Source organism: Stomoxys calcitrans, chromosome 2, assembly GCF_963082655.1.
Source record: "Stomoxys calcitrans chromosome 2, idStoCalc2.1, whole genome shotgun sequence".
NCBI lineage: Eukaryota > Metazoa > Arthropoda > Insecta > Diptera > Muscidae > Stomoxys > Stomoxys calcitrans.
This window is the reverse complement of record NC_081553.1, coordinates 47,360,857-47,384,745: the sequence shown is the minus strand read 5'-3', so window position 1 is coordinate 47,384,745 and position 23,889 is coordinate 47,360,857. Positions and strand designations below refer to the sequence as shown.

Sequence of the window (23,889 nt, the reverse complement as noted above, 5' to 3'; positions counted from 1 at the left end):
TAAAAGAAAGTAAATGCATTTTTAATAGAACTTAGAATGAACTTTAATCAAATATACTTTTTTTCTAAAGCAAGCTAAAAGTAACAGCTGATAACTGACAGAAGAAAGAATGCAATTACAGAGTCACAAGCTGTGAACAAATTTTTCAACGCCGACTATATGAAAAACCGCAATTACTTTTTGGGCAACCCAATGTAAGAATTCTTCTGGTGAAACCATAAGAATATGTCTTCCCCTCCATCAATCATTACAACATAGTCTTCGTTGGAAAATTCATCATTGAGAAATGACTTGTCTCAGGCCTATGATGTAAACTTCCCTTTGTGAACCAAATAATGAAACTCCATGTGTTAATTTTCATTAATGCTTAAAATTTATTTGCTTTATTTGTTTAATTAATAATGATTTTGATTTTCTTTGGCTTCCAATGCATCATCTTGGTATTGGTAATGCTATGTTACAAAACTAAATGTAATGGCAAACATTTACAATTTCTATATATATGTCTAATTTCTCATTTGGGTTATCTTAAAAATAATAATGGTAATAAAATAGAAAGTAATTCAATAAAATATACAACAAAACTTTGTTACATAACTTAACTTGAAGGCCTATTTACAAAACAAGCAAACACAAAGGACTTTAATGTGCTGTTGGTTGGTTAAAAGTTCAGTGGCATTTTTCTTCTTTTAATTGACAAATATCAAACTGTACAGGACAAAGGTTTGCAGCATAATGGGTGATATACAAATTGCACAGACCCTTTTTTTTGAATTTGGTAGTTTTTTTTATTTTTTTATTTTTTAATGAATTTAAACAATTTTCTTTTTGTTATGGAATTTTTTGGTTTTTCTTTTTTTTTTACAATTATCATCACATTTTTTTTTTTGAGATAAAGGATATTTTTCTAATCCTTTATTTGCCCTCGAAATTTTCGCATTTCCATTATTTGCAACAATTTATGTTGCATCTTGCAATTTTATGAATGCGAATGACTTAAATGATGTGCCGCTCCCAAGGGATGAAAATAGGGTCCGTATGGTGAATAGGGCATTGTATGCGAATACAAGAGACTGCTGGCATAGGCACCTGGACCAAAGGAGCCGGTGGGTGGTGGTATTGTGGGACTATTGACATCCATGCCGGGATTTTGTTTCTTCCATTTGGTGCGACGATTTTGAAACCAAATTTTTACCTGCAATGGCATAGATTTAAAAAAAAAATATTTAATGAAAATTAAGTTTTTATCACTTGAGATATATTGAAAATAAACAAGTAAAAGCGTGCTAAGTTCGGCCGGGTTGAATCTTTGGAACACACCACCAAGGATTCTGCTAAAAATTTATGCAAACAATGTTTATTTGAAGGACATCACAAAAAATAAAGCTTCTAGAAACCGAACATGGACAATCCAAAGACCGGTTTACATGGGAGCTATATCAGGTTATAGACCGATTTGGACCATACATGACACAGATATTGGAAGTCTAAACGGAACGCCACATGCAAAATTTCAGCCAAATTGGACGAAAATTACGGCTTCTAGGGGCTCAAGAAGTCAAATCGGTAGATCGGTTAATATGGGAGCTATATCAGGTTATAGACCGATTTGGACCATACATGACACAGATGTTGAAAGTCCAAATGGAACACAACTTGTAAAATTTGAGCCAAATCGGACGAAAATTAAGGCATCTAGGGGCTCAAGAAGTCAAATCGGGAGATCGGTTTATATGGGATCTATATCAGGTGATAGACCGTTTTGGACCCTATTTGACATAGTTCTTGGAAGTCATAAGAAAACACTTCACGCAAAGTTTCAGCCAAATCGGACGAAATTTATGGCTTCCAAGGGCTCAAGAAGTCAAATCGGGAGATCGGTTTATATGGGAGCTATATCAGGTTATAGACCGATTTGGACCGTACATGACACAGATGTTGAAAGTCCAAAGGGAACACCACATGCAAAATTTCAGCCAAATCGGACAAAAATTACGGCTTCTAGGGGCTCAAGAAGTCAAATCGGGAGATCGGTTTACATGGGAGCTATATCAGGTTATAGACCGATTTAGACCATGCATGACACAGATGTTGAAAGTCCAAAGGGAACACCACATGCAAAATTTCAGCCAAATCGGACAAAAATTACGACTTCTAGGGGCTCAACAAATCAAATCGGGAGATCGGTTTATATGGGAGCTATATCAGGTTATAGACCGTTTTGGACCCTATTTGACATAGTTCTTGGAAGTCATAAGAAAACACTTCATGCAAAGTTTCAGCCAAATCGGACGAAATTTGTGGCTTCCAGCTGCTCAAGAAGTCAAATCGGGAGATCGGTTTATATGGGAGCTATACCATGTTAGGAACCGATTTGGACCCTATTTGACATAGTTCTTGGAAGTCATAAAAAAACACTTCATGCAAAGTTTCAGCCAAATCGGATGAAATTTATGACTTCCAGCTGCTCAAGAAGTCAAATCGGGAGATCGGTTTATATGGGAGCTATATCAGGTTATAGACCGATTTGGACCGTACATGATACAGATATTGGAAGTTTTAACGGAATGCTACGTGCAAAATTTCAGCCAAATCGGACAAAAATTACGGCCTCTAGGGTCTCGAGAAGTCTAATCGAGTGATCGGATTATTTGGGAGCTATTGGGTTGCCCAAAAAGTAATTGCGGTAAGTAATCTGAACCGTTATGGCCGATTTGCAATCCCCAACGACCTACATCAATACTAAGTATGCCTGCAAAATTTCAAACGGCTAGCTTTACGCGTTCGACCGCTATTGTGATTTCGACAGACGGACGAACGGACATGACTAGATCGAATGAGAATATCGAGACGATCCAGAAAATATATACTTTATGGGGTCTTAGACGAATATTTGAAAGTGTTACGAACGGAATGACTAGTTTAGTATACCTCCATCCAATGGTGGTGGGTATAAAATGTTTAGATTTTTAGTTAAAAATGTTATTCTAAATTTTTATACCCTCCACCATAGGATGGGGGTATACTAATATCGCCATTCTGTTTCTAACACGGTTGGGTTTGTAAATGGGCCAAATCGGTCCATGTTTTGATATAGATGCCATGAAAACCGATCTTGGATATTGACTTCTTGAGCCTCTAGAGGACGCAATTCTTGTCCGATTTAACTGAAAATTTTCACGTTGTGTTTTGGTATCACTTTTAACAACTGTATTAGGTATGATTCAAAGCGGTTCAAAATCTGATATAGCTGTAATATAAACCGATCTTGGATCCTGACTTCTTGAGCCAATTGAGCGGACAATTTGGCTGAAATTTTGCATGAGGTGTTTTGTTATGACTTCCAATAACTGTGCTAAGCATTACGAATTACGCCCTCTAGAGGGCGTAATTCGGTATGGCGCAAATCGGTACTTAACTTGATATCTCTGCCATATAAACCAATCTGGGATCTTGGAGACTTACGCCCTCTAGAGAGCGTAATTCTCATTCGATTTGGCAGAAATTTTGTACAACGGCTTGGGCTTCAACATGCGTTTTTAATATGGTCTAAATCGATCAATAGCTTGATGCAGCTCCCATATAAACCTATCTCCCGATTTTGCTTCTTGAGCCCCTACAAACCGCAATTCTTATCCGAATGAACTGAAAAACTTAATTTATTTGAACTTGATCTAATTATACCCACCACCGAAGGATGGGGGTATATTCATTTTGTCATTCCGTTTGCAACACATCGAAATATCCATTTCCGACCCTATAAAGTATATGTATTCTTGATCAGCGTAAAAATCTAACACGATCTAGACATGTCCGTCCGTCTGTCCGTCTGTCTGTTGAAATCACGCTACAGTCTTTAAAAATAGAGATATTGAGCTGAAACTTTGCACAGATTTATTTTTTGTCCATAAGCAGGTTAAGTTCGAAGATGGGCTATATCGGACTATATCTTGATATAGCCCCCATATAGACCGATCCGCCGATTTAGGGTCTTAGGCCCATAAAAGCCACATTTATTATCCGATTTTGCTGAAATTTGGGACCGTGAGTTGTGTTAGGCCCTTCGACATCCTTCGTCAATTTGGCCTAGATCGGTCCAGATTTGGATATAGCTGCCATATAGACCGATCTGACGATTTAGGGTCTTGGGCCCATAAAAGCCATAATTTGACCCAGATCAGTCTAGATTTGGATATAGCTGCCATATAGACCGATCCTCCGATTTAGGGTCTTGAGCCCATAAAAGCCACATTTATTATCCGATTTTGCTGAAATTTGGGACAGCAAGTTGTGTTGCGCCCTCTGACATACTTCTTTAATTTGGCCCAGATCGGTCCAGATTTGGATATAGCTGCCATATAGACCGATCCTCCGATTTAAAGTGATAGGCCCATAAAAGCCACATTTATTATCCGATTTGGCTGAAATTTGGGAAAAATTTTTGTTTGAGGCCCTTCGACGTCCTTCGCCAATTTGGAACAGAACGGTCCAGATTTGGTTATAGCTGCCATATAGACCGATCCTCCGATTTTGGGTCTTAGACCCATAAAAGCCACATTTATTATCCGATTTTGACGAAATTTGGGACAGTGAGTTATGTTAGGCCCTTCGACATCTATCTTCGATTTGGCCCAGATCGGATCAGATTTGGATATAGCTGCCATATAGACCGATTTCTTGATTTAAAGTTTTGGGCCCATAAAAGGCGCATTTATTGTCCGATGTCGCCGAAATTTGGGACAGTGAGTTATGTTAAGCCCATTGAGATGCATTTGCAATATGGCACAGATCGGTCCAGATTTGGATATAGCTGCCATATAGACCGATCTCTCGGTTTTAGGTTTTGGGGCCATAAAATGCGCATTTATTGTCCGATGTCGCTGAAATTTGAGACAGTGAGTCGTGTTAACCCCCTCGACATACTTCTGCAATTTGGCCCAGATCGGTCCAGATTTGGATATAGGTGTCATGTGGGCCGATATCTCAATTTAAAGTCTTGGCCCCATAAAAGGCGATTTCACTGAAATTTTACATAGTGACTTATGTTAGCCTTTTCGACATCCGTGTCGTATATGGTTCATATCGGTTTATTTTTAGACAAAGCTACTGTACTTATTAGTATTTGGTCCAAATCGGAACATATTTCGATATAACTGTTATGGGACAAAAGGTATCCAATTTTCACCGGATTGTGATGAAAGGTGGTTTACATATATACCCGAGGTGGTGGGTATCCAAAGTTCGGCCCGGTCGAACTTAACGCCTTTTTACTTGTTTGCTTTTATTTTGTTGTTGTTGGTTTTATAATTACCTGCGTCTCAGTCAGCGATAAGCTCAATGCCAAATTTAAACGCTCGCATACACTTAAATAACGCGTTGTCTTGAACTTGTTCTCCAGGGACACCAACTGTTCATAGGTAAAGGCGGTACGGGCTCTGCGTGGCTTAGAGCCACCACCACTGCTATTCGATTTGCCATCGCCAGAGCGACCATCACCCTTTTTGGAATCCGTTTCGCTGGCATGATCATCAATATCGCTCATGCCATCATCGCACATGTCATCCTGATCCATGTCATTAAGGTCCTGGGCTGAAAAAGACAAAGAAGAAGAAGAAGAAAAACCCACCATAAGCACGAGTATTGCGACATAAATACACAACAAATTAGCAATTATGGATAAACTTTAACTAACAATGGCAGGAAATCTACTGAAATCATCATCAATCACTGCTAGGCGGAGAGAAAAAAGAAAAATATCCTTGCTTGTTATACTGCAGGACAATGTATGGGGTCAGTAATCGTATGTGGAACAAAGTGACCATGCTTAAATTGCTGAGAAGAAAAAAAATTTTTTTCCCTCTCATCAAAATATAATTCGAAATCAATCACTCTCGCATTTATGGTCACCACCAAACAATCATTCAAAGGCAAAAAAGGTACAGCCAGGCAAAATGGCCCACATGATATAGAACCGTACGGTCATTGGTGTACCCACCAAAAAAAAAATATGTGTGTATGTAGAAGCGATTTTTTGTTGTTGTCCAACAAATCCAACACCCACATGCTTCATGCGGAAAAACGACAAATTTAATTGGAAATAAATCTGTGTTGGCCCCTGGTGTTTTATGTTTTTCGGCCGTGCAGAGATTTCATCTTCCTCCCCCCCCCCCCCCCCCCCGCCCTTCCCTCCCTCTCACACCATGACACTTGTGTATTTCAATCCAATTCAATTAAAATAGATTATGGCCTCTTTGTCTCTCCCTTGCCTATAGTTGTTGATGACATTTTCTTGTTTTTCGTCGTTTTATAAGCCACTGAAAAGACGTACGAATGGTGTTGTGGCAACCAATTAATTGCTATGTTACGACAAATTATGCCATTAAATTTTTTTCTTTTTTTTTCTTGCCCAATGATATAAACACTTTGGATTGTTAGTTCTTATAGATGTTAGTATTAATAACCGACAATTATTTGTATTTTTTCTTTTTTGGTATTGCATGGCCACAAAAAATTGTAATTTTCATCATAATGACTGTTACTAAATCTGGGGAGTTATGTGAAGGGTCAATGATTGTTGCATGGAGCTTGTAACTGAATTCGGATATGGGGAGTGTTGATATAACTAGGAGAGTGTTTTTTTTTTAATACATGTGAATAATGTTTATATTTAAAAGGTCTAAAAAGTTGCTCCATATACTATCATCCAACTCCTAAAAGTATGCTACACATTTTATTGGGGTCCAATTAAAATTTGTTTGTCATAAAAAACTGCCTTCATATCGATGTTGGGACAAACAACCCTTGAAGTTTATTATGCCTCAGTGTAGAGCACACTACTACAACAACACAAACTACGAAAAGTCGGAATTTCCCTTTAAAAATTTTAAATTGACTTTAAACTGGCCTTATCTATGCGCCCTACACTGAAAAAAAGTCAATTAAAAATTTAATTGAAAATGAAAATATTTTTAATAAAAAAATTAATTGAATCAATCACTTTTAACAAAATCCGATTTTGCTTCTTGAGCCCCAAATCGGACTATTACTTGATATAGCTCCATCTCCTCCTCCGTACATATTCATTATTCTTTGATTGCCTAAAATGAGATACTGCGCAAAGAACTCGACAGATGCATAGTCCATGGTGGAGTGTATATAAGATTCGGCCCGGCTGAACTTAGCACGCTCTGACTTGTTTTGTTCATAGGCAGGCTAAGTTCGGAGATGGATTTTGTTTTAATTACTATTGTAATTGAAATTTTTGGCAATTTCCAATTAAAAAATTAATTGATTCAATCATTTTTATACCCACCACCGAAGGATGGGGGTATATTCATTTTGTCATTCCGTTTGTAACACATAGAAATATAAATTTCCGAACCTATAACGTATATATATTCTTGATCATCGTGAAAATCTAAGACCATCTAGCCATGTCCGTTCGTCTGACTGTTGAAATCACGCAACAGTCTTTGAAAATGGAGATATTGAGCTGAAACTTTGGACAGTTTCCTTGTTATACCCTCCACCATAGGATGGGGGTATACTTATTTCGTTATTCCGTAAGACCCCAAAAAGAATATCTATTCTTGATCGTCATGACATTTTAAGTTCGTCTAGCCATATCCGTCCGTCTGTCCGGTCTTCTGTCGAAAGCACTCTAATTGTCGAATAAGTAAAGCTAGGCGCTTGAAATTTTGAACAAATACTTCTAATAAGTGTAGGTCAGTTGGAATTGTAAATGGCGGCTGTACCAAATGTTTTGGTATATGCCGATCTTGGGTCTTGACTTCTTAAACTTCTAGAGGGCGCAATTCTTATGCAATTTGGATGAAATTTTGCACGTGGTGTTTCGGTATCAACTGCCTCATGTATGGTCTAAATTGGTTGATAACCTGATATAGCCGCCCTTTTAATCCGATCTCACGATTCGACTTTTTGAGCCTCTAGAGGGCGCAATTCTTATCGAGTATGGGTGAAATGTTGCATATGTCCGATTTGGCTGAAATTTTACATCACGTGTTTCGTTATGACTTCTAACAACTGTGCTAAGTATGGTTCAAATCGATCCATAACCTGATATAACTGCCATATAAGCGGATATTGGGTCCTGACTTATTGAGCTTCTAGAGGACGCAATTCTTATCCGATTTGGCCGAATCTTTGCACGAGGTGTTTTATTTTGATTTCCAACAACTGTCTCAAGTATGGTCTAAATCAGTCCATATCCTGATATAGCTGGCATATATACCGATCTCCCGTTCAGACTTCTTGGGCATCTAGAGGGTGCTATTCCTCTTCGCAACTCTTATATAATTCGGAGAACAATGTTTTCCGTTTCATTTCTGGAAATACCATCGGAGGTGTCTTGTTTAGCTATGTCTGTCTGTCTGTCCGTCGGTCCATGTTAATTTGTGTACAAAGTACAGGTCGCAGTTTTCATCCGATCGTCTTCGAATTTGGTACAGGCATGGTTTTCGGCCTAGAGACGAAGCCTATTGAAATTGGAAAAAATCGGTTCACATCTGGATATAGCTTCCATATATATGTTCGTCCGATTTGCAGTAATAATGCAATAAAAAGGTCATTTGTTGACCGATTCTCTCGATATGTGGCAGGATGGATTTTTTTATGACTCTCGATATTATTGGTGAATTTCATTGAAATCGGTTCAGATTTAGATATAGCTCTCATTTATATATCTAGCTCGATTTTCATTCCTAGAGCCATTGCAAGCGCATTTATTGACCAATCTTTCCAAAATTTTGTACCACACCTTCTTTGACAACTACCACAAAATATGAGAAGTTTGCTTAAAATCGGTTCAGATTTGGATATAGCTCCCATATATACATTCGTCCGATTTTCAGCAAATATGCAATAAAATGGTAATTTGTTGACCGATTCTCTCGATATTTGGCAGGATGGTTTTTTTTATGACTCTCGATATTATTGGTGAATTTCATTGAAATCGGTTCAGATTTAGATATAGCTCTCATATATATATATATATATATATATATATAGACCGATTTTCACTCCTAGCGCCATTGCAAGCGCATTTATTGACCAATCTTTCCAAAACTTAGTACAACGCCTTGCTCGACGACTTCCACATTATCTGAGAAATTTGCTCGAAATCGGTTCAGAATTAGATATAGCTGCTGTATGTAAGTTCGTAAAATTTTTTCAATGATCATTTTAGAAACCAAGATTGATGCTATAATTTTCGTGATTAAAGCAGTTTCAATCAGAAAATTAATTGAATCAATTAATTTCGTGATTGAAACCGATTTTTTTTCTGTGTAGAGGAAATTGGCCTTAATTGTTGCCTATATCGAAAAAAGTGTCATCCAAAATAATCCAAAAATTTTGAATTTCAGTTTAACTACTTTGAATTGGCTGAATTGCCCATACTATAGGTCGTATGGCGAAAGGCTTTAATTCGTGACTTCATCCATGAAATCAAAACTTCAATAAAACTCTATCAAAAATTAAAATTTCAGTGTGAAAACTTTAGGTGGGTGTAAATCCATAAATATGTTAAAAATTACATCGGAAATCCATAAAATATCTAAATTTTAGATGGAGAACTTTAAAAAAAGGTTGTATCTCCTAAACTATGTGGGCTTAAGAACCTAATATCCCAGATCGGTATTATTGTCTGATCTTGTATAAAATGGAAGGAAGGTGAACCTCTATCATACAGGTATTCGTAAAAAAGGATGCATGTAGCCTTATTCACCCGATGATAGTAGTCTTAGAGAATAGCAGATAGTCCATTCTTCTGCTATAGGAAAAACGATAAGAATCCTTTGGCGAAATTGGTACCAAACGTGCTACCATCGACGCTATTCGGTATTTTTCATTTAGCAGCATAATTAGGTATCTAAACCGGAATATGACCCTCGACTTCGACCCAAGGTCGTTTGGAGTCAGAGTTTTTACCCTCAGTCGGAATTCGATGCGGAGATGGAGATGGGTCATTCAATTTCGGCGGTATGAAATAAGGCCCCAATGCAATAAAACTCCAAACCGAAAATGAAATTAGACCCCAAACCGAAAATGAAATTAGACCCCAAACTTTTACATATGAAACAAAAATAACGATAACTGGGGCTTTATTTCAATTTATGGGGCTTTATTTCATTTTAAAAATTGGGGCTTAGCTTCGTATGAAATAAGTCCCCAAATTTGAATATTATAAAAATCGCCAAACGTTGTTTTTGGGGCTTTTACAAACATTTAAAATAAAATTTCACCGGTATGAAATATAGCCCCAATGCAATAAAGCCCCAAACCGAAAATGAAATTAGACCCCAAACTTTTACATATGAAACAAAAACAACGATAACTGGGGCTTTATTTCAATTTATGGGGCTTTATTTCATTTTAAAAATTGGGGCTTAGCTTCGTATGAAATAAGTCCCCAAATTTGGAAATTATAAAAATCGCCAAACGTTGTTTTTGGGGCTTTATTTCGTTTAACAAACATTTAAAATAAAATTTCGCCGGTATGAAATATAGCCCCAATGCAATAAATCCCCAAACCGAAAATGAAATTAGACCCCAAACTTTTACATATGAAACAAAAACAACGATAACTGGGGCTTTATTTCAATTTATGGGGCTTTATTTCATTTTAATTAGGGCTTAGCTTCGTATGAAATAAGTCCTCAAATTTGGAAATTATAAAAAACTTGAAACGTTGTTTTTGGGGCTTTTTTTCGTTTTACAAACATTTAAAATAAAAACGGAGAGCATCACATTTCGAAAGTTTTCCCGGACATTGATGAAAAGCCCACTTATTGGGGCATTATTGCATTTTAAATATGAGACTTTATTTCATATGAAATAATGCTCCAAATTTTCGAGCCTTATTTCATTTTAGTATGGGGTGTTTTTTCATTTCGTTGCTGCCTTATTTAATTTTTTCTTTTGGGGTTATATGTCATTATGCAATACAGCCCCATTTTTTGGGTTTTTTTTTCATGTTTTGTTTGGGGCTTTATTGCATTGGGGCCTTTTTTCATACCGCCTCAATTTCGTCTTCAGCCTCAAAAACTCGACTCTAAACAAGCGCCCTTTGACAAAGTTCCATTTTTTTGATCAGAGTAGGAAAGGGCTTCGTTCCTTTGCTGATATACTCTTCAGATTGCAACCGAATTACAAAGACTCGAATGTGGATTACTGAGGATATTTGGCAGTGGGAGGCTTTACCTTATAGGCTGAATTTAGATGTGAGAAAAAAATGAAAAATGAAAGCAAAAGAGGAATCAATCTAAAGTCAACCGAGTATGTGATCTTCCTTTAGAAAGGAATTGATTAAAAGAGTGACAAAAGAATGCCTTCGTAAAGAAAAAATCGCACATCCTTCAAGCTCCTCTTAACTCACACCTCTATTTCTAATTTTTAACCATATCAACTCCTTAAAGCCCAACAAAACATGAACTTATTTCCTAAAATTTCTGTTTTCCCCCCTTTAAAATAAACTTTTCTTGGGGCTGTTAACCCATAAGGACAATTACGAAAAAGTTTACTTGTTAACAAATTAACTACACAACAAAACAATTTAGATGCCTAAAGGCCCAAAGAGTTAAACAACCTCCTTCAAATGCTTTACACTCAACCTGCAATCAAAGCCAGAAACCAACCAAGCGACAACATTCACAATTAAATCGCTTTAAACCCCTTTTGCGATGTGCCCATGAAAAACACGAGGGGGGTTGTAAATAGGGTTGTTGTCGTCCGTTTTAATAGGCATTAAGTAGCATTCAAAATGCACTCAAGCATTGAGAACAGCAACATTTATAGAACGACAAGTTTGACAACAACAATTTCTCATTGTTAAGGATATTAGTTGAGAAATAAATTGGAATCAAATCGACTACAACTGGGCTATGTACCAAAGATGGTGTGTGGATTTAAATAATTCAGCTACTATTCGCAAAAAAAGGGATGAAGAGCAAGAAAATGTCAAACCCTTTTCAAAAGTTGAGTTGTTGAGGAAAAAACGGCGTAGTTGTTGTGGGTTACGCAGCAGAAGAACTCATGGGTGATGTGTAAATCCAAAGGCATTTGAAATTGTCACCAACAACAGCAAGAGGAGAGAAGAATAGAGGAAAAAAAAGAAGAAGAAGTGAAGATTCTAGTTATTATACAAAAAAAAAAAGGACATAATTAGGACTTTTGCCTTCTAGAGATTTGGCCCAAAAAAGAGTCATTAGTGTTTAGCATAATTTTGTTGGCATTACGAAAAAAAAATTAAGCAGGGACAGTGGGAGCCAGAAGGTTCAAAGTGAATATAAAGGAATACGTACTAATCGGGAGATACGTTCATTTCTCCTTCAAAATGAGCTCAATGAATGGAATTTGGATGAGCCTGGTCGGGATTTGAACCTGGAAGTTCGGAGCAACAGCGAAAAGTTCTGGTAATACACACAACGGCTTTAAAATTTGTATTTTTATACCCCCCACCATAGATTGGGAGATACAGCCATTTTAAGTTTTCCAAATGAAATTTTGATTTTTGATGGATTTTCATTGAACTCTTGAATTGTTTGATGGAGTCACGTATTAAGGCCCATTTCCCTCTACAACGCATAGTTTAGGAGATACAGCCATTTTAAGTTTACCAAGTGAAATTTAAATTTTTAATGGATTTTTTAAGGGAGTCACGAATTAAGGCCCATTTCCCGCTACGACATATAGTTTAGGTGATAGAACCATCCTATGGTGGAGGGTATAATTTCGTCATTCCATTAGTAAAACCTTGAAATATGCAAAAATAAGATGCCATGAAGTATATATATTCTTGATCGTCATGAGGTTTTAAGTCGATCTAGCCATGTCCGTCCCGCCATCAGTCTGTCGAAAGCACGTTCACTTTTGAAGAAATTAGGTTAGGCGCTTTAAATTTTACACAAATACTTCCTATTAGTGTAGGTCAGAACAGGAGGCCACCGTAGCGCAGAGGTTTGCATGTCCGCCTATGACGCTGAACGCCTAGGTTAGAATCCTGGCGAGACCATGAGAAAAAATTTTCAGCGGTGGTTTGTAATGCTGGCAACATTTGTGAGGTACTATGCCATGTAAAACTTCTCTCTAAAGAGGTGTCGCACTGTGGCACGCCGTTCGGACTCGGCTATAAAAAGGAGGCCCCTTATCATTGAGCTTAAACTTGAATCGGACTGCACTCATTGATATGTGAGAAGTTTGCCCCTGTTCCGTAGTGGAATGTTCATGGGCAAAATTTTGCAATGAGCAGTTGGAATTGTAAATGGGTCAAATCGTTGCATGTTTTTATATAGCTGCCATATAAACCGATCTGGGGTTTTGACTTCTTGAGCCTCTAGAGGGCGCAATTCTTATTCGATTTGGGTGAAATTTGGAACTTGGTGTTTTCGTACGACTTTCAACAACTGTGCTATGGTACAAATCGGGCGATAAACTAATTTAGCTGCCATACAAATCGATTTGGGAGCTTGACTTCTTGAGCCTCTAGAGGGTGCAATTCTTATCCGATTTAGGGGAAATTTGAAACGTGGTGTTTTGGTATGACTTCCAGTAGCTGTGCTAAGTATGGTACAAATCGGTTCATAACCTGATATAGCTGTCATATAAACTAATCTCCCGATTAGAATTCTTGAGCTTCTAGAGGGCGCAATTCTTATCCAATTTGGCTGAAATTTTGCACTTATTATTGAGGAATGATTTCCAACAACTGTGTCGAATATACTTCAAATCAGTCCATAACCTGATATAGCTGCCATATAAACCGATTTTGGGTCTTGACTTCTTGAGCCTCTAGATGGCGCAATTCCATCCCGATTTGGATGAAATTTGGAATGATGATGGTTTGGTATGACTTCCTACAACTGTGCTAAGTATGGTGCAAATCGGTTCATAACCTTATATAGGTGCCATATAGACCGATGTCCCGATTAGACTTCTTGAGCTTCTAGAGGGCGCAATGCTTATTCAATTTGGCTGAAATATTGCACATTTTATTGAGGAATGATTTCCAACAACTGTGCCAAGTATGGTTTAAATCAGTCTATAACCTGATATAGCTGTCATATAAACCGATTTTGGGTCTTGACTTCTTGAACCTCTAGAGGGCGCAATTCTAATCCGATTTAGGTGAAATTTGAAACGTGGTGTTTTGGTATGACTTCCAACAGCTGTGCTAAGTATGGTACATCTAATCCGTTCATAACCTGATATAGCTGCCATATAAACCGATCTCTCAATTAGATTTCTTGAGCTTCTAGAGGGCGCAATTCCTATCCAATTTGGCTGAAATTTTGCACATATCATTTGGGTATGACTTCCAACAACTGCGCTAAGTACGGTTGAAATCGGTTGATAACCTGATATAGTTGCCATATAAACCGATCTCTTAATTTGACACTCTTAGCCACTAGAGGGCGCAATTTTTACTAGATTTGCCTCAAATTCTCCCGATTAGACTTCTTGAGCTTCTAGATGAAATTTGATTTAGGTGAAATTTGAAACGTGGTGTTTTGGTATGACTTCCAACAGCTGTGCTAAGTATGGTACATCTAATCCGTTCATAACCTGATATAGCTGCCATATAAACCGATCTCTCAATTAGATTTCTTGAGCTTCTAGAGGGCGCAATTCCTATCCAATTTGGCTGAAATTTTGCACATATCATTTGGGTATGACTTCCAACAACTGCGCTAAGTACGGTTGAAATCGGTTGATAACCTGATATAGTTTCCATATTAACCGATCTACCAATTTGACACTCTTAGCCACTAGAGGGCGCAATTTTTACTAGACTTGCCTCAAATTTTGAAGGTCTTATTTTTCTATAACATGTTACAGCCCTGACAAGTGCGGTACATATCGTTCAATAACTTGATGTAGCTCATATATATTGAAAAAGTCACACAAAGAACTTGTCAAATGCGATCCATGGTGGAGGGTATATAAGACTAGACCCGGCCGAATTGAGTAAGCCTTTACTTGTTTTGTCTGTTTGTGCTCTTTTATTTAGATTTTTAAAATCTTTTCGTAATTTTTCGAACATATGCTAGATCGAGATGATTTGAAATCTATGCTTTGTTTTCAAAGAATAGCAAAGCAAAGAACTCATAAAAGTTTAGCAAGGGTGTGCTGTTGTCAAAAACACTTTGACTGGCATGGTGGATCGTGATTTCTGCTACGGCATATATCTTCATCAACACTTGTGTTAATTTGATTAAGGTGCTCTACATGCACAACAACTATTGAGTACGGTGTAGAGCACGCTTTTCTCAAACTGGGCTCTATAAGTCCCTTAGCTCTCTCACGCTTTTAGCGCAGTAAGAGGGCAGAAGGACTTTTTCCACTTTTCTGACACAAACTTATCATCAATTCTTAGAACAACAAACAATGCCAAACTCTTATATTTTTATATTCATCACCATAGGGTGGGGCTATGCTATTCTAGTCATTCCATTTGTAGCACCTCGAAATATCGATCTGCGACCCCATAAAAGAATGTGGAGGCGATCCAGAATATATATAGGATCGCTTCGACATTCTGAGTCGAACTAGCCATGTCTGTCCGTTCGTCCGTCTGTCGAAGTCACTATAACAGTCGAATGCATAAAGATAGCTGCGTGAAATTCTGCACAGATACTTCTTATTGATATAGGTCGTTGAGGATTGCAAATGGGCCATATCGGTTCAGATTTGAATATAGCTCCCATATAAACCGATCTCCCTATTTGACGTCGCCACTGATAGCCACAATTTTTGTCTGGTTTGGACAGTTGAAATGACTTCCACCAACTGTGCCAAGAACGGTTCAAATCGGTCTATAATCTGATATAGCTCCCACATAAACCGATCTCCCGATTTGACTTCTTGAGCCTTTGCAAGCCACAATATTTGTCCGACTGATCTACAATTCTTATATGACGTTCAAGTGCGGTCCAAATCGGTCTATAGCCTTGTATACTCCCCACATAAACCGTTCTTTCGATTATCCCTGTTCGTTTTCTAGAAGTTTTAATTTTTGCTAGTTTGATAGTAGTTTGATATGTAGAATAAAATTATGCCCTTCAACTAAAGTCAGTTTGTATAAATTTTAAGCAGAATCCATGGTGGTGGGTTCCCAAGATTCGGCCCGGCTGAACTTAGCACACTTTTACTTTTTTACTATTATTACCAATAATATTTTAATGTTTAATTTCCCCTTGTTCCCCCATCACACCACTGTCTCATTTATTTCACTGTTGCCTTTTATTATCTCTGTCTCTCTCTCTCTGTATGCCAACACAGCATTCATTGCCTATTTGTAGGCAAATAAACCATTAGCCATTATTTTCTTTCCATTAGCTACCGCAGGCATATCGTCATAGCAATAACAACGACTACAACAACAACAACGACAATAATCTAATGCTTCGTTGCTCCTCTTTATAAGCACCCCCACATTATTTACCACTAATTAGTTTAGGTGTGTAATTCTGCCTTAGCCTAAAAGTAGGCAAATAATCAGAAACAAAAACCGCTGCACTTAAATTCCACTCACGCCTCGTTGCCATTGGACTGGCTTTTATTACACGAGCCCATCACACACATACACTTACAGTTGTAGGCATGCTGAAGCGTTGGACTCTATACAAACATTGCGGTAATTAATCAGTTAATTAACAGCAATGCTTCATTTAATATTGAACATTTATTGACCAAGCAGTCGTTTGGATGGATGCAGCACATACACAAAGTCACTAGCATGTACATTAACATGCATGCGCATATGTTTTTGCACAAATAAGATAAGATTGAATACAGTGTAGGGTAAATGAATTGAAATTTATGGACTTTAGCTAGTAAAATCAAACGAAATGAGTAGAAACAACAATAACAAAAAAAAGGCATTAAGTTCGGTCGGGCCGATCTTTGGATACCCACCATATCGGTATTTATCAACTTTCGACATAATATGCTGAAAAATGCATCATTTACAAACCTAAAGCACCTATATCTAAATATAGTCTGAGCTCCATCATATTCAATAAGGCTATGTAAGGGTCTAACACAACACAAATTCATAGGTTAAGAAATGCATCTTTTATGGGCCTAAGAACCGGGTCCCAATCTTTGAAGCCCAGCACCATTGATTCTGCGTAAATTAACACAAAATAAAATTTGTTGAAAGGCATTTTACTCTACTTGTAAAATTTCTGCCAAACCAGGCAGAAATGAAAGCATCTAGAAAACGAATAAAGATAATCGCGAAATCGGTTTATATGGGAGCTACATCAGGAAGTCATAACAGACCACCATGTGCAAAATTTTAGCCAAATCGCATAAAAATTGTGGATTCCAGAGGATCCAGACGTGAAATAGAGAGACCGAGTTTCCAAACTTCGGCCACATCTGACAATAAATGCGCCTTTTACGCGCCCAAAACCTTAAATCGATATATCGGTCTTTATGCCAGCTATATCAAAATCTGGACCGATGTTAGCCAAATAGCAGAAAAATGTCGAAGAGTCTAACACAACTCACTGTCCCACATTTCGGCGAAATTGTACAATAAATACGACTTTTATGGGCCCAAGATCTTAAATCGAGAGATCGGCCTATATGGCAGCTATATCCCAATCTCGGTCAATCTGGCCCAAATGGTAAAAATACGTCGAAGGCCCTAACACAAATCACTGTCCCAAATAACGGAGACATCGGACAAAAACTGAGCATTTTATGGGCGCAAAACCTTAAATAAAGATACCGGTCTATATGGCAGCTATATTCAAATCTGGACCGATCTAGTCCAAATTGAAGAAAAATGCAGAGGGGCTTAACAAAACTCACTGACCCAAATTTTAGTAAAATCGGACCATAAATGCGTCTTTTATGGGCCCAAGACCTTAAATCGGGAGATCGGTCTATATGACAGCTATATCCAAATCTGGACCGATCTAGGCTTAATTCAAGAAAGACGTAGAATGGTCTAACACAACTCACTTTCGCAAATTTCATCAAAATCGGATAAAAGAATGTGGCTTTTATGGGCATAAAACCTTAAATCGGCGTATCGGTCTACACCAAGATGTAGTCCGATATAGCCCATCTTCGAACTTAACATGTTTATGTACAAAAGTAAAAGAAAATTTGTGCAAAGTTTCAGCTCAATATCTCTATTTTTAAAGACTACAGAGGGATTTCAACAGACAGACGGACGGATATGTCTAGATCGTCTTAGATTTGTACGACTATCAAGAATATATATACTTTATATGGTCGGAAATGGATATTTCGTTTTGTTGGAAATGGAATAAATAAATGACCTTTTAATAGCTTAAACCACACTGAGAATGCAGGCAAAGCCTTCGATATGTTTAAAAATTTGATGAAGTTGACTACCGGTAACATACTTTTTTTACCCACCACCATAGGATGGGTGTATACAAATCTAGCCATTCCGTTTGTAACACCTCGAAATATTCGCCTAAGACCCAATTAAGTATATATAGTCTTGATCGTCTCGACATTCGATCTAGCAATGTCCGGCCGCCCGTTCATCCACCTGAACTCACGATAGCGGTCGAATGCGTAGAGGTAGCCACTTAAAATTGTGCCCAAATACTTCGTGTTGATGAAGATCGTTGAGGATGGCAAATGGGCCATAACGGTTCAGATTTAGATATAGATCCCATATAAACCGATCTCCCGATTGGACTTCTTGAGCCGCTGGAAGCTGCAACCTGGAACATTCGGAAATATCGAATGTTCCATTTATCGTTAGTTGGTCAGTTCTATCCTTCTCCCTTGTCGTCTACAATTTTCTTTTGTTTTTCTTCCTTTCTCCGTCAGTAACTCTTCTCATCTTTCTTCAATTCTATTATATTGGCATTCGGCTCATCACTCCTATCATGTTATAATTTTATTCCCTCCTCCTGCTCGTGTTGTGACCGTCGTTTCTTCCTCCCTCTGTTCAGCATATTGTTCAAATCCCTGTCTTGTCCCTTTAACTATTTACCTACAACTCTCTATTCTGCCATTTGAATTATCTTCCTTACATGTTTCCGGCTGTGTGCAATCGTTTTCGACGACTCCTTATCTTGGTTCAGTTACATTATTGTCAATGTCCTTCTTTAAGTCCTTCATCCAGTTTTTGTGTTCATACTTCTTTCTTACATCATTTTCTTCTCCATTTAATCAATTTTGTCTCTCATCTTCTTTTCGTCCTTTGAAGAATCTTTCTGTACATTCATACATTACATTATTCATCATCATCTTCATCATTTCATACTTCGTCACCTTTTGGTTTCCATCCTTTCCACCAAATCATTTTAATCTGTTCTTCAGTTCTTCTTGTGGATCTTTTCATCTCTTCATGGTTCGTCTGATTTAGCTTGTCAATTTTCTGCTCTTCAAATCCCTCTTTGCATTCTTTCTGCCTTTTTCTGCATTATACTTTACGTATTTCTCTATAACCCTATAATTACTTCGTTCTGCTAATTTCATGCGCCCTTCCTTTTTTCTTCAAATATTTCTGTTCATTTGTTTCATCTTTCACCTATAATGGATTGTCTCATGGTTTCGTCCTCCATCTTTTCTTTGGTTCTGTATTCCCTTCTACTCTCCTATCTTTCTTAATACTCATTAGTTCTGTTCTCCTAATAAATTATTTCTATCATTCATTCTATCAATCCTCTGTTCAACTCTCCTCTACATCGATTTATCATCTGTGTACCATTCTGTCTTGTAGCTTGCTTTGGTTTTCTTTTTTGCACTACATTATGTCATTTTTAGTACAACATTTGGTGCTCATTTCCGCAATACCGTTCCTGCTCCAATCTTCCTCTCGTTTTATTCTTGATTTTCGCTCTTTCCCATCACCTTCATTTATGCACTCCATACTTCTTTTATTCATCATTCTTACACTTTTCATTCTTGCATTCTTCTGATACACTGTTGACTGCCCTTCCAATCTTTGGTTATGTTTTACGTTTTAATTTTTTACACCTTTTTCCAATTACCAGTTCAACCTTAGGGCCATCCCATCTTTTCGTATCTTTTTATACCCTCCACCATAGGATGGGAGTATACTAATTTCATCTTTCTGTTTTTAATTCCTCGAAATATTCTTCTAAGACTCCATAAAGTATATATATTCTTGATCGTCATGACATTTTAAGTCGATTTAGCTATGTCCGCACGTCTATCCACACGTCTGACCGTCCGTCCGTCTGTTCTTATTAGTGTAGGCTGGTCGGGATTGTAAATGGGCCATATCGGTCTATAACTTGATATAGCTGCCATATAAACCGATCTTTGATCTTGAGCTACTAGAGGGCGCAATTCTCCTCCGATTTGACTGAAGTTTTGCACATAGTGTTTTGATATCACTTCCAACAACTGTACTACGTACGGTCCTAGTCGGTCCATAACCTGATAGAGCTGCCATATAAACCGATCTTGGGTCTTGAGTTCTTGAGGCTCTAGAGAGCGGAATTCTCATCCGATTTGGCACAAATTTTGTACAACGGCTCCTCCCATGGCCTTCAACATACGCGTGCAATATGGTTAGAATCGATCTATAGCTTAATACAGTTCCCATATGAACCGATATCCCGATTTATAGTCTTGGTCCCATAAAGTCGCATATATAATCTGATTTCACTTAAATTTTTCACAGTGACTTATGCTAATCATTTCGATATCCGTTTAGTACATGGTTCAAATCGGTTTAATTTTAGATATAGCTACTTAAAAGACCAATATTTTGTTATACGCAATTGAAAAATGACTTGTACTTATAAGTATTTGGTCCAAATCGGAACATATTTCGATATAGCTGCTATAGGGCGAAAGGTATGCATTTTTCACCGGTTTTGACAAAAGGTGTTTTACATATATACCCGAGGTGGTGGGTATCCAAAGTTCGGTCCGGCCGAACTTAACGCCTTTTTACATGTTTCTTTTCTCTTCGGTTCCTTCCTTGTTTTGCTTTCACTGTGCTTTTGATCATTGTATCATGTTTATGTTAATGTTTTACATCCATTTTTACTTTGGATTATACTTCTGTTGGCCACACTCTTCTGACGATCTGTCAATTTCGTTCTTCATTTACCGTTGTTTTTTCTTGTTTTGAATATAACTTTTCGTTGAATATTATTTTTCGACTTTCTATTCGCATTTTTGTTTAATGATTTCTCTGAGCGGCCTTGTATATTACAATGTGATATTTCATTCCTTTTATCTATCTTTCCTCCTTTACTTTCATTTCTATTTTCTATTCAATCAGATTCTTCACTCGTTTACTTTATCGTTGACTTACTTTGTTCTACATCTATTCTGCTTTCAGTTTCTTCCACAGCTCATCTCTTCCATTTTGAAATCTCCTCTTTTTATTCCACCAATATTTATTAGTTTATCTTTCCCGTACTTTCTTTATTTAATCAGATTCTTTACTTCATCGTTGACTTACTTTATTCTACATCTATTCTTCTTTCAGTTTCTTCCACCGCTCGTCTCTTCTATTTTGCATTCTTCTCTATTTTTTCCACCAATATTTTTTTCCTTTATCTTTCCCTTACTTTCTTCTACTTTTATTTCTCTTTCAGTCTATTCTATCTTTTTGACTTATTATGCTAGTTTACTGATATAGAATAGTGTCATCATTGTTCACAGACCTTTGGCTGTTAACCATGTTTTTCCTCAGTTATTTAATTTGCCATTCATCATCATAATACGCGTACAAGCATCATAGTAAACCATTATCGGTAAATTTAGTGAATCTTATTAAGTGCACATGCTTTGGCATGTTATTGTATTTAGCATCATACCTTCTCTCCCTCCTCTTCACGCTACTATTTGTTGTTGTTGCTGTTGTGTCAGTCTAACCATGTAATGTGATGTGATGTTATACATATAATGGCGGTTGTTGGGCAAACAACATTTATAAATAGGTTTACTTTTGTAATGGATGTCTGTTTGAATGAATGAGCAAACAGATTGACGTTGTTACCCCATCCCCCTCCCCCCCACACACACACACACCATGTACTCTCCCACTGATTTCGTTGTTGTAGCTCTAAAGCTAAAACAACCTGCAATGAATTTTCATTTCTTGGGTACACAAACACAAGTGAGCTGAGAGCTCTCAGTCTCTCATAGAGACCAGTGTCAGTTAGCTTTATGAGTAGAGTTAAGCACCTCTCTATTTTTGTGTATGTTTGTGTTGCCTATGCTTTGCCTGCAACTGCTGCTGCTGGTGTTTATGCTTTGCATGCGTTTGTGTTTAGAGAGGATTTCATGCTTGTGTACTCTTGTAAAGAAAAAAATTGGTTTTGTCGATGGGGCCAAAGGATGTGCCATGCGTCGATATAAAGTGAAAGATAAACACCATAAAGGGTATTAATTGAAAACCTATTTGCCTATCACCCTAAGCTTAAGACGTATATCATTGCGATTGGGAAAGGAAAAAGGAGACGGGGGGGTGTAAAACCTTTAAATATGCAGTGAATTTTGAGGACAGGAATTTGGAGAATGCATATGATTTGGTAAGGAGATTGGATAAGGGGAAATTGTTTGAAAGGAAGTTTAACAGGACAGCTTTCGGAGGAAGACCATTCGAAACTTGAAGAAGTAGCGTTTAAAAATCTAAGACCATCTAGCCATGTCCGTCCGTCTGTCTGTTGAAGTCACGCTACAGTCAAATAGATATTGAGCCGAAAAAAAAATAGATATTGACCCGAAATTTTGCACAGATTCTTTCTTCGTCCATAAACAGGTTAAATTCGAAGATGGGCTACATCGGACTATATCTTTATATAGCCCACATGTGGACTGATCAGTCGATTTAGGGTCTAAGGCCCATAAAAGCCACATTTATTATGCGATTTTGCTAAAATTTGGGACAGTGCGTTGTTTCAGGCTCTTCGACATCCTTATTCAACTTGGCCCAGATCGGTCCAGATTTGGATATAGCTGTCATATAGACCGATCTCTCGATTTAAGGTTTTGGGCCCATTAAAGGCGCATTTGTGGTCCGACGCCGCCGAAATTAGGGACATTGAGTTAAGTTAAGCCTCTCGACATTCCTCTGCAATATGTCTCATATCGGTTCAGATTTGGATATAGCTGCCATATAGACCGATCTCTCGATTTAAGGTTTTGGGCCTATAAAAAGTGCATTTATTGTCCAATGTCGCCGAAATTTCGGACAGTGAGTTAATTTAAGCCTCTCGACATACTTCTGGCATATAGCACAGATCGGCTCAGATTTGGATATAGCTGCCATATAGACCGATCTCTCGATTTAAGGTTTTTGGCCCATAAAAGGCGCATTTATTGTCCGATTTTGCCAAAATTTGGGACAGTGAGTTAAGTTAAGCCTATCGATATACTTCTGGAATATGGCACAGATCGGTTCAGATTTGGATATAGCTGCCATATAGACCGATCTCTCGATTTATGGTTTTGAGGCCATAAAAGGCGCAATTATTATCCGATGTCGCCGAAATTTGGGACAGTGAGTTAAGTTAAGCCTATCGATATACTTCTGGAATATGGCACAGATCGGGTCACATTTGGATATAGCTGCCATATAGACCGATATTTTTGATTTTTTTGATTTGATTTTCTATATTCCAAGTTTTTTAATTTAACCACCAATTCATTTACATAAAAGCCATCATACCATTTTATTACCATCGCCAATGCGAATCCTACCAGCACCATTATCCCACAACACCAAACACTCAATTTAAAACGATAAACAGTACTAATTTCCAGCCGCATTTAATTTGATTTTGTGGCAATGGAAGAGTGTCTGTCTGTCTGTCTACCAGCCACCACAATTGAATGGGGCAAACCGTGGCCGACCATGTAGCAAAAACAAAGTGGAAATTTGCA

General features: G+C 37.6%; 1 protein-coding gene across 1 annotated transcript in view; it reads right to left on the bottom strand.

Annotated features, from left to right (window-relative positions):
* Nucleotides 1-854: 854 nt before the first annotated feature.
* The window catches only part of LOC106090643 (homeobox protein slou), a 66,098-nt gene continuing 43,063 nt past the window's right edge, over nt 855-23,889 (bottom strand). The window contains exons 3-4 of the mRNA XM_013256917.2: nt 5,312-5,589; nt 855-1,195 (exon numbers count right to left, since the gene is read on the bottom strand). Of these exons, the coding sequence (XP_013112371.2) occupies nt 980-1,195; nt 5,312-5,589 (494 nt within the window). The 3' untranslated portion in view covers nt 855-979. The remainder of the gene's footprint in view (nt 1,196-5,311; nt 5,590-23,889) is intronic.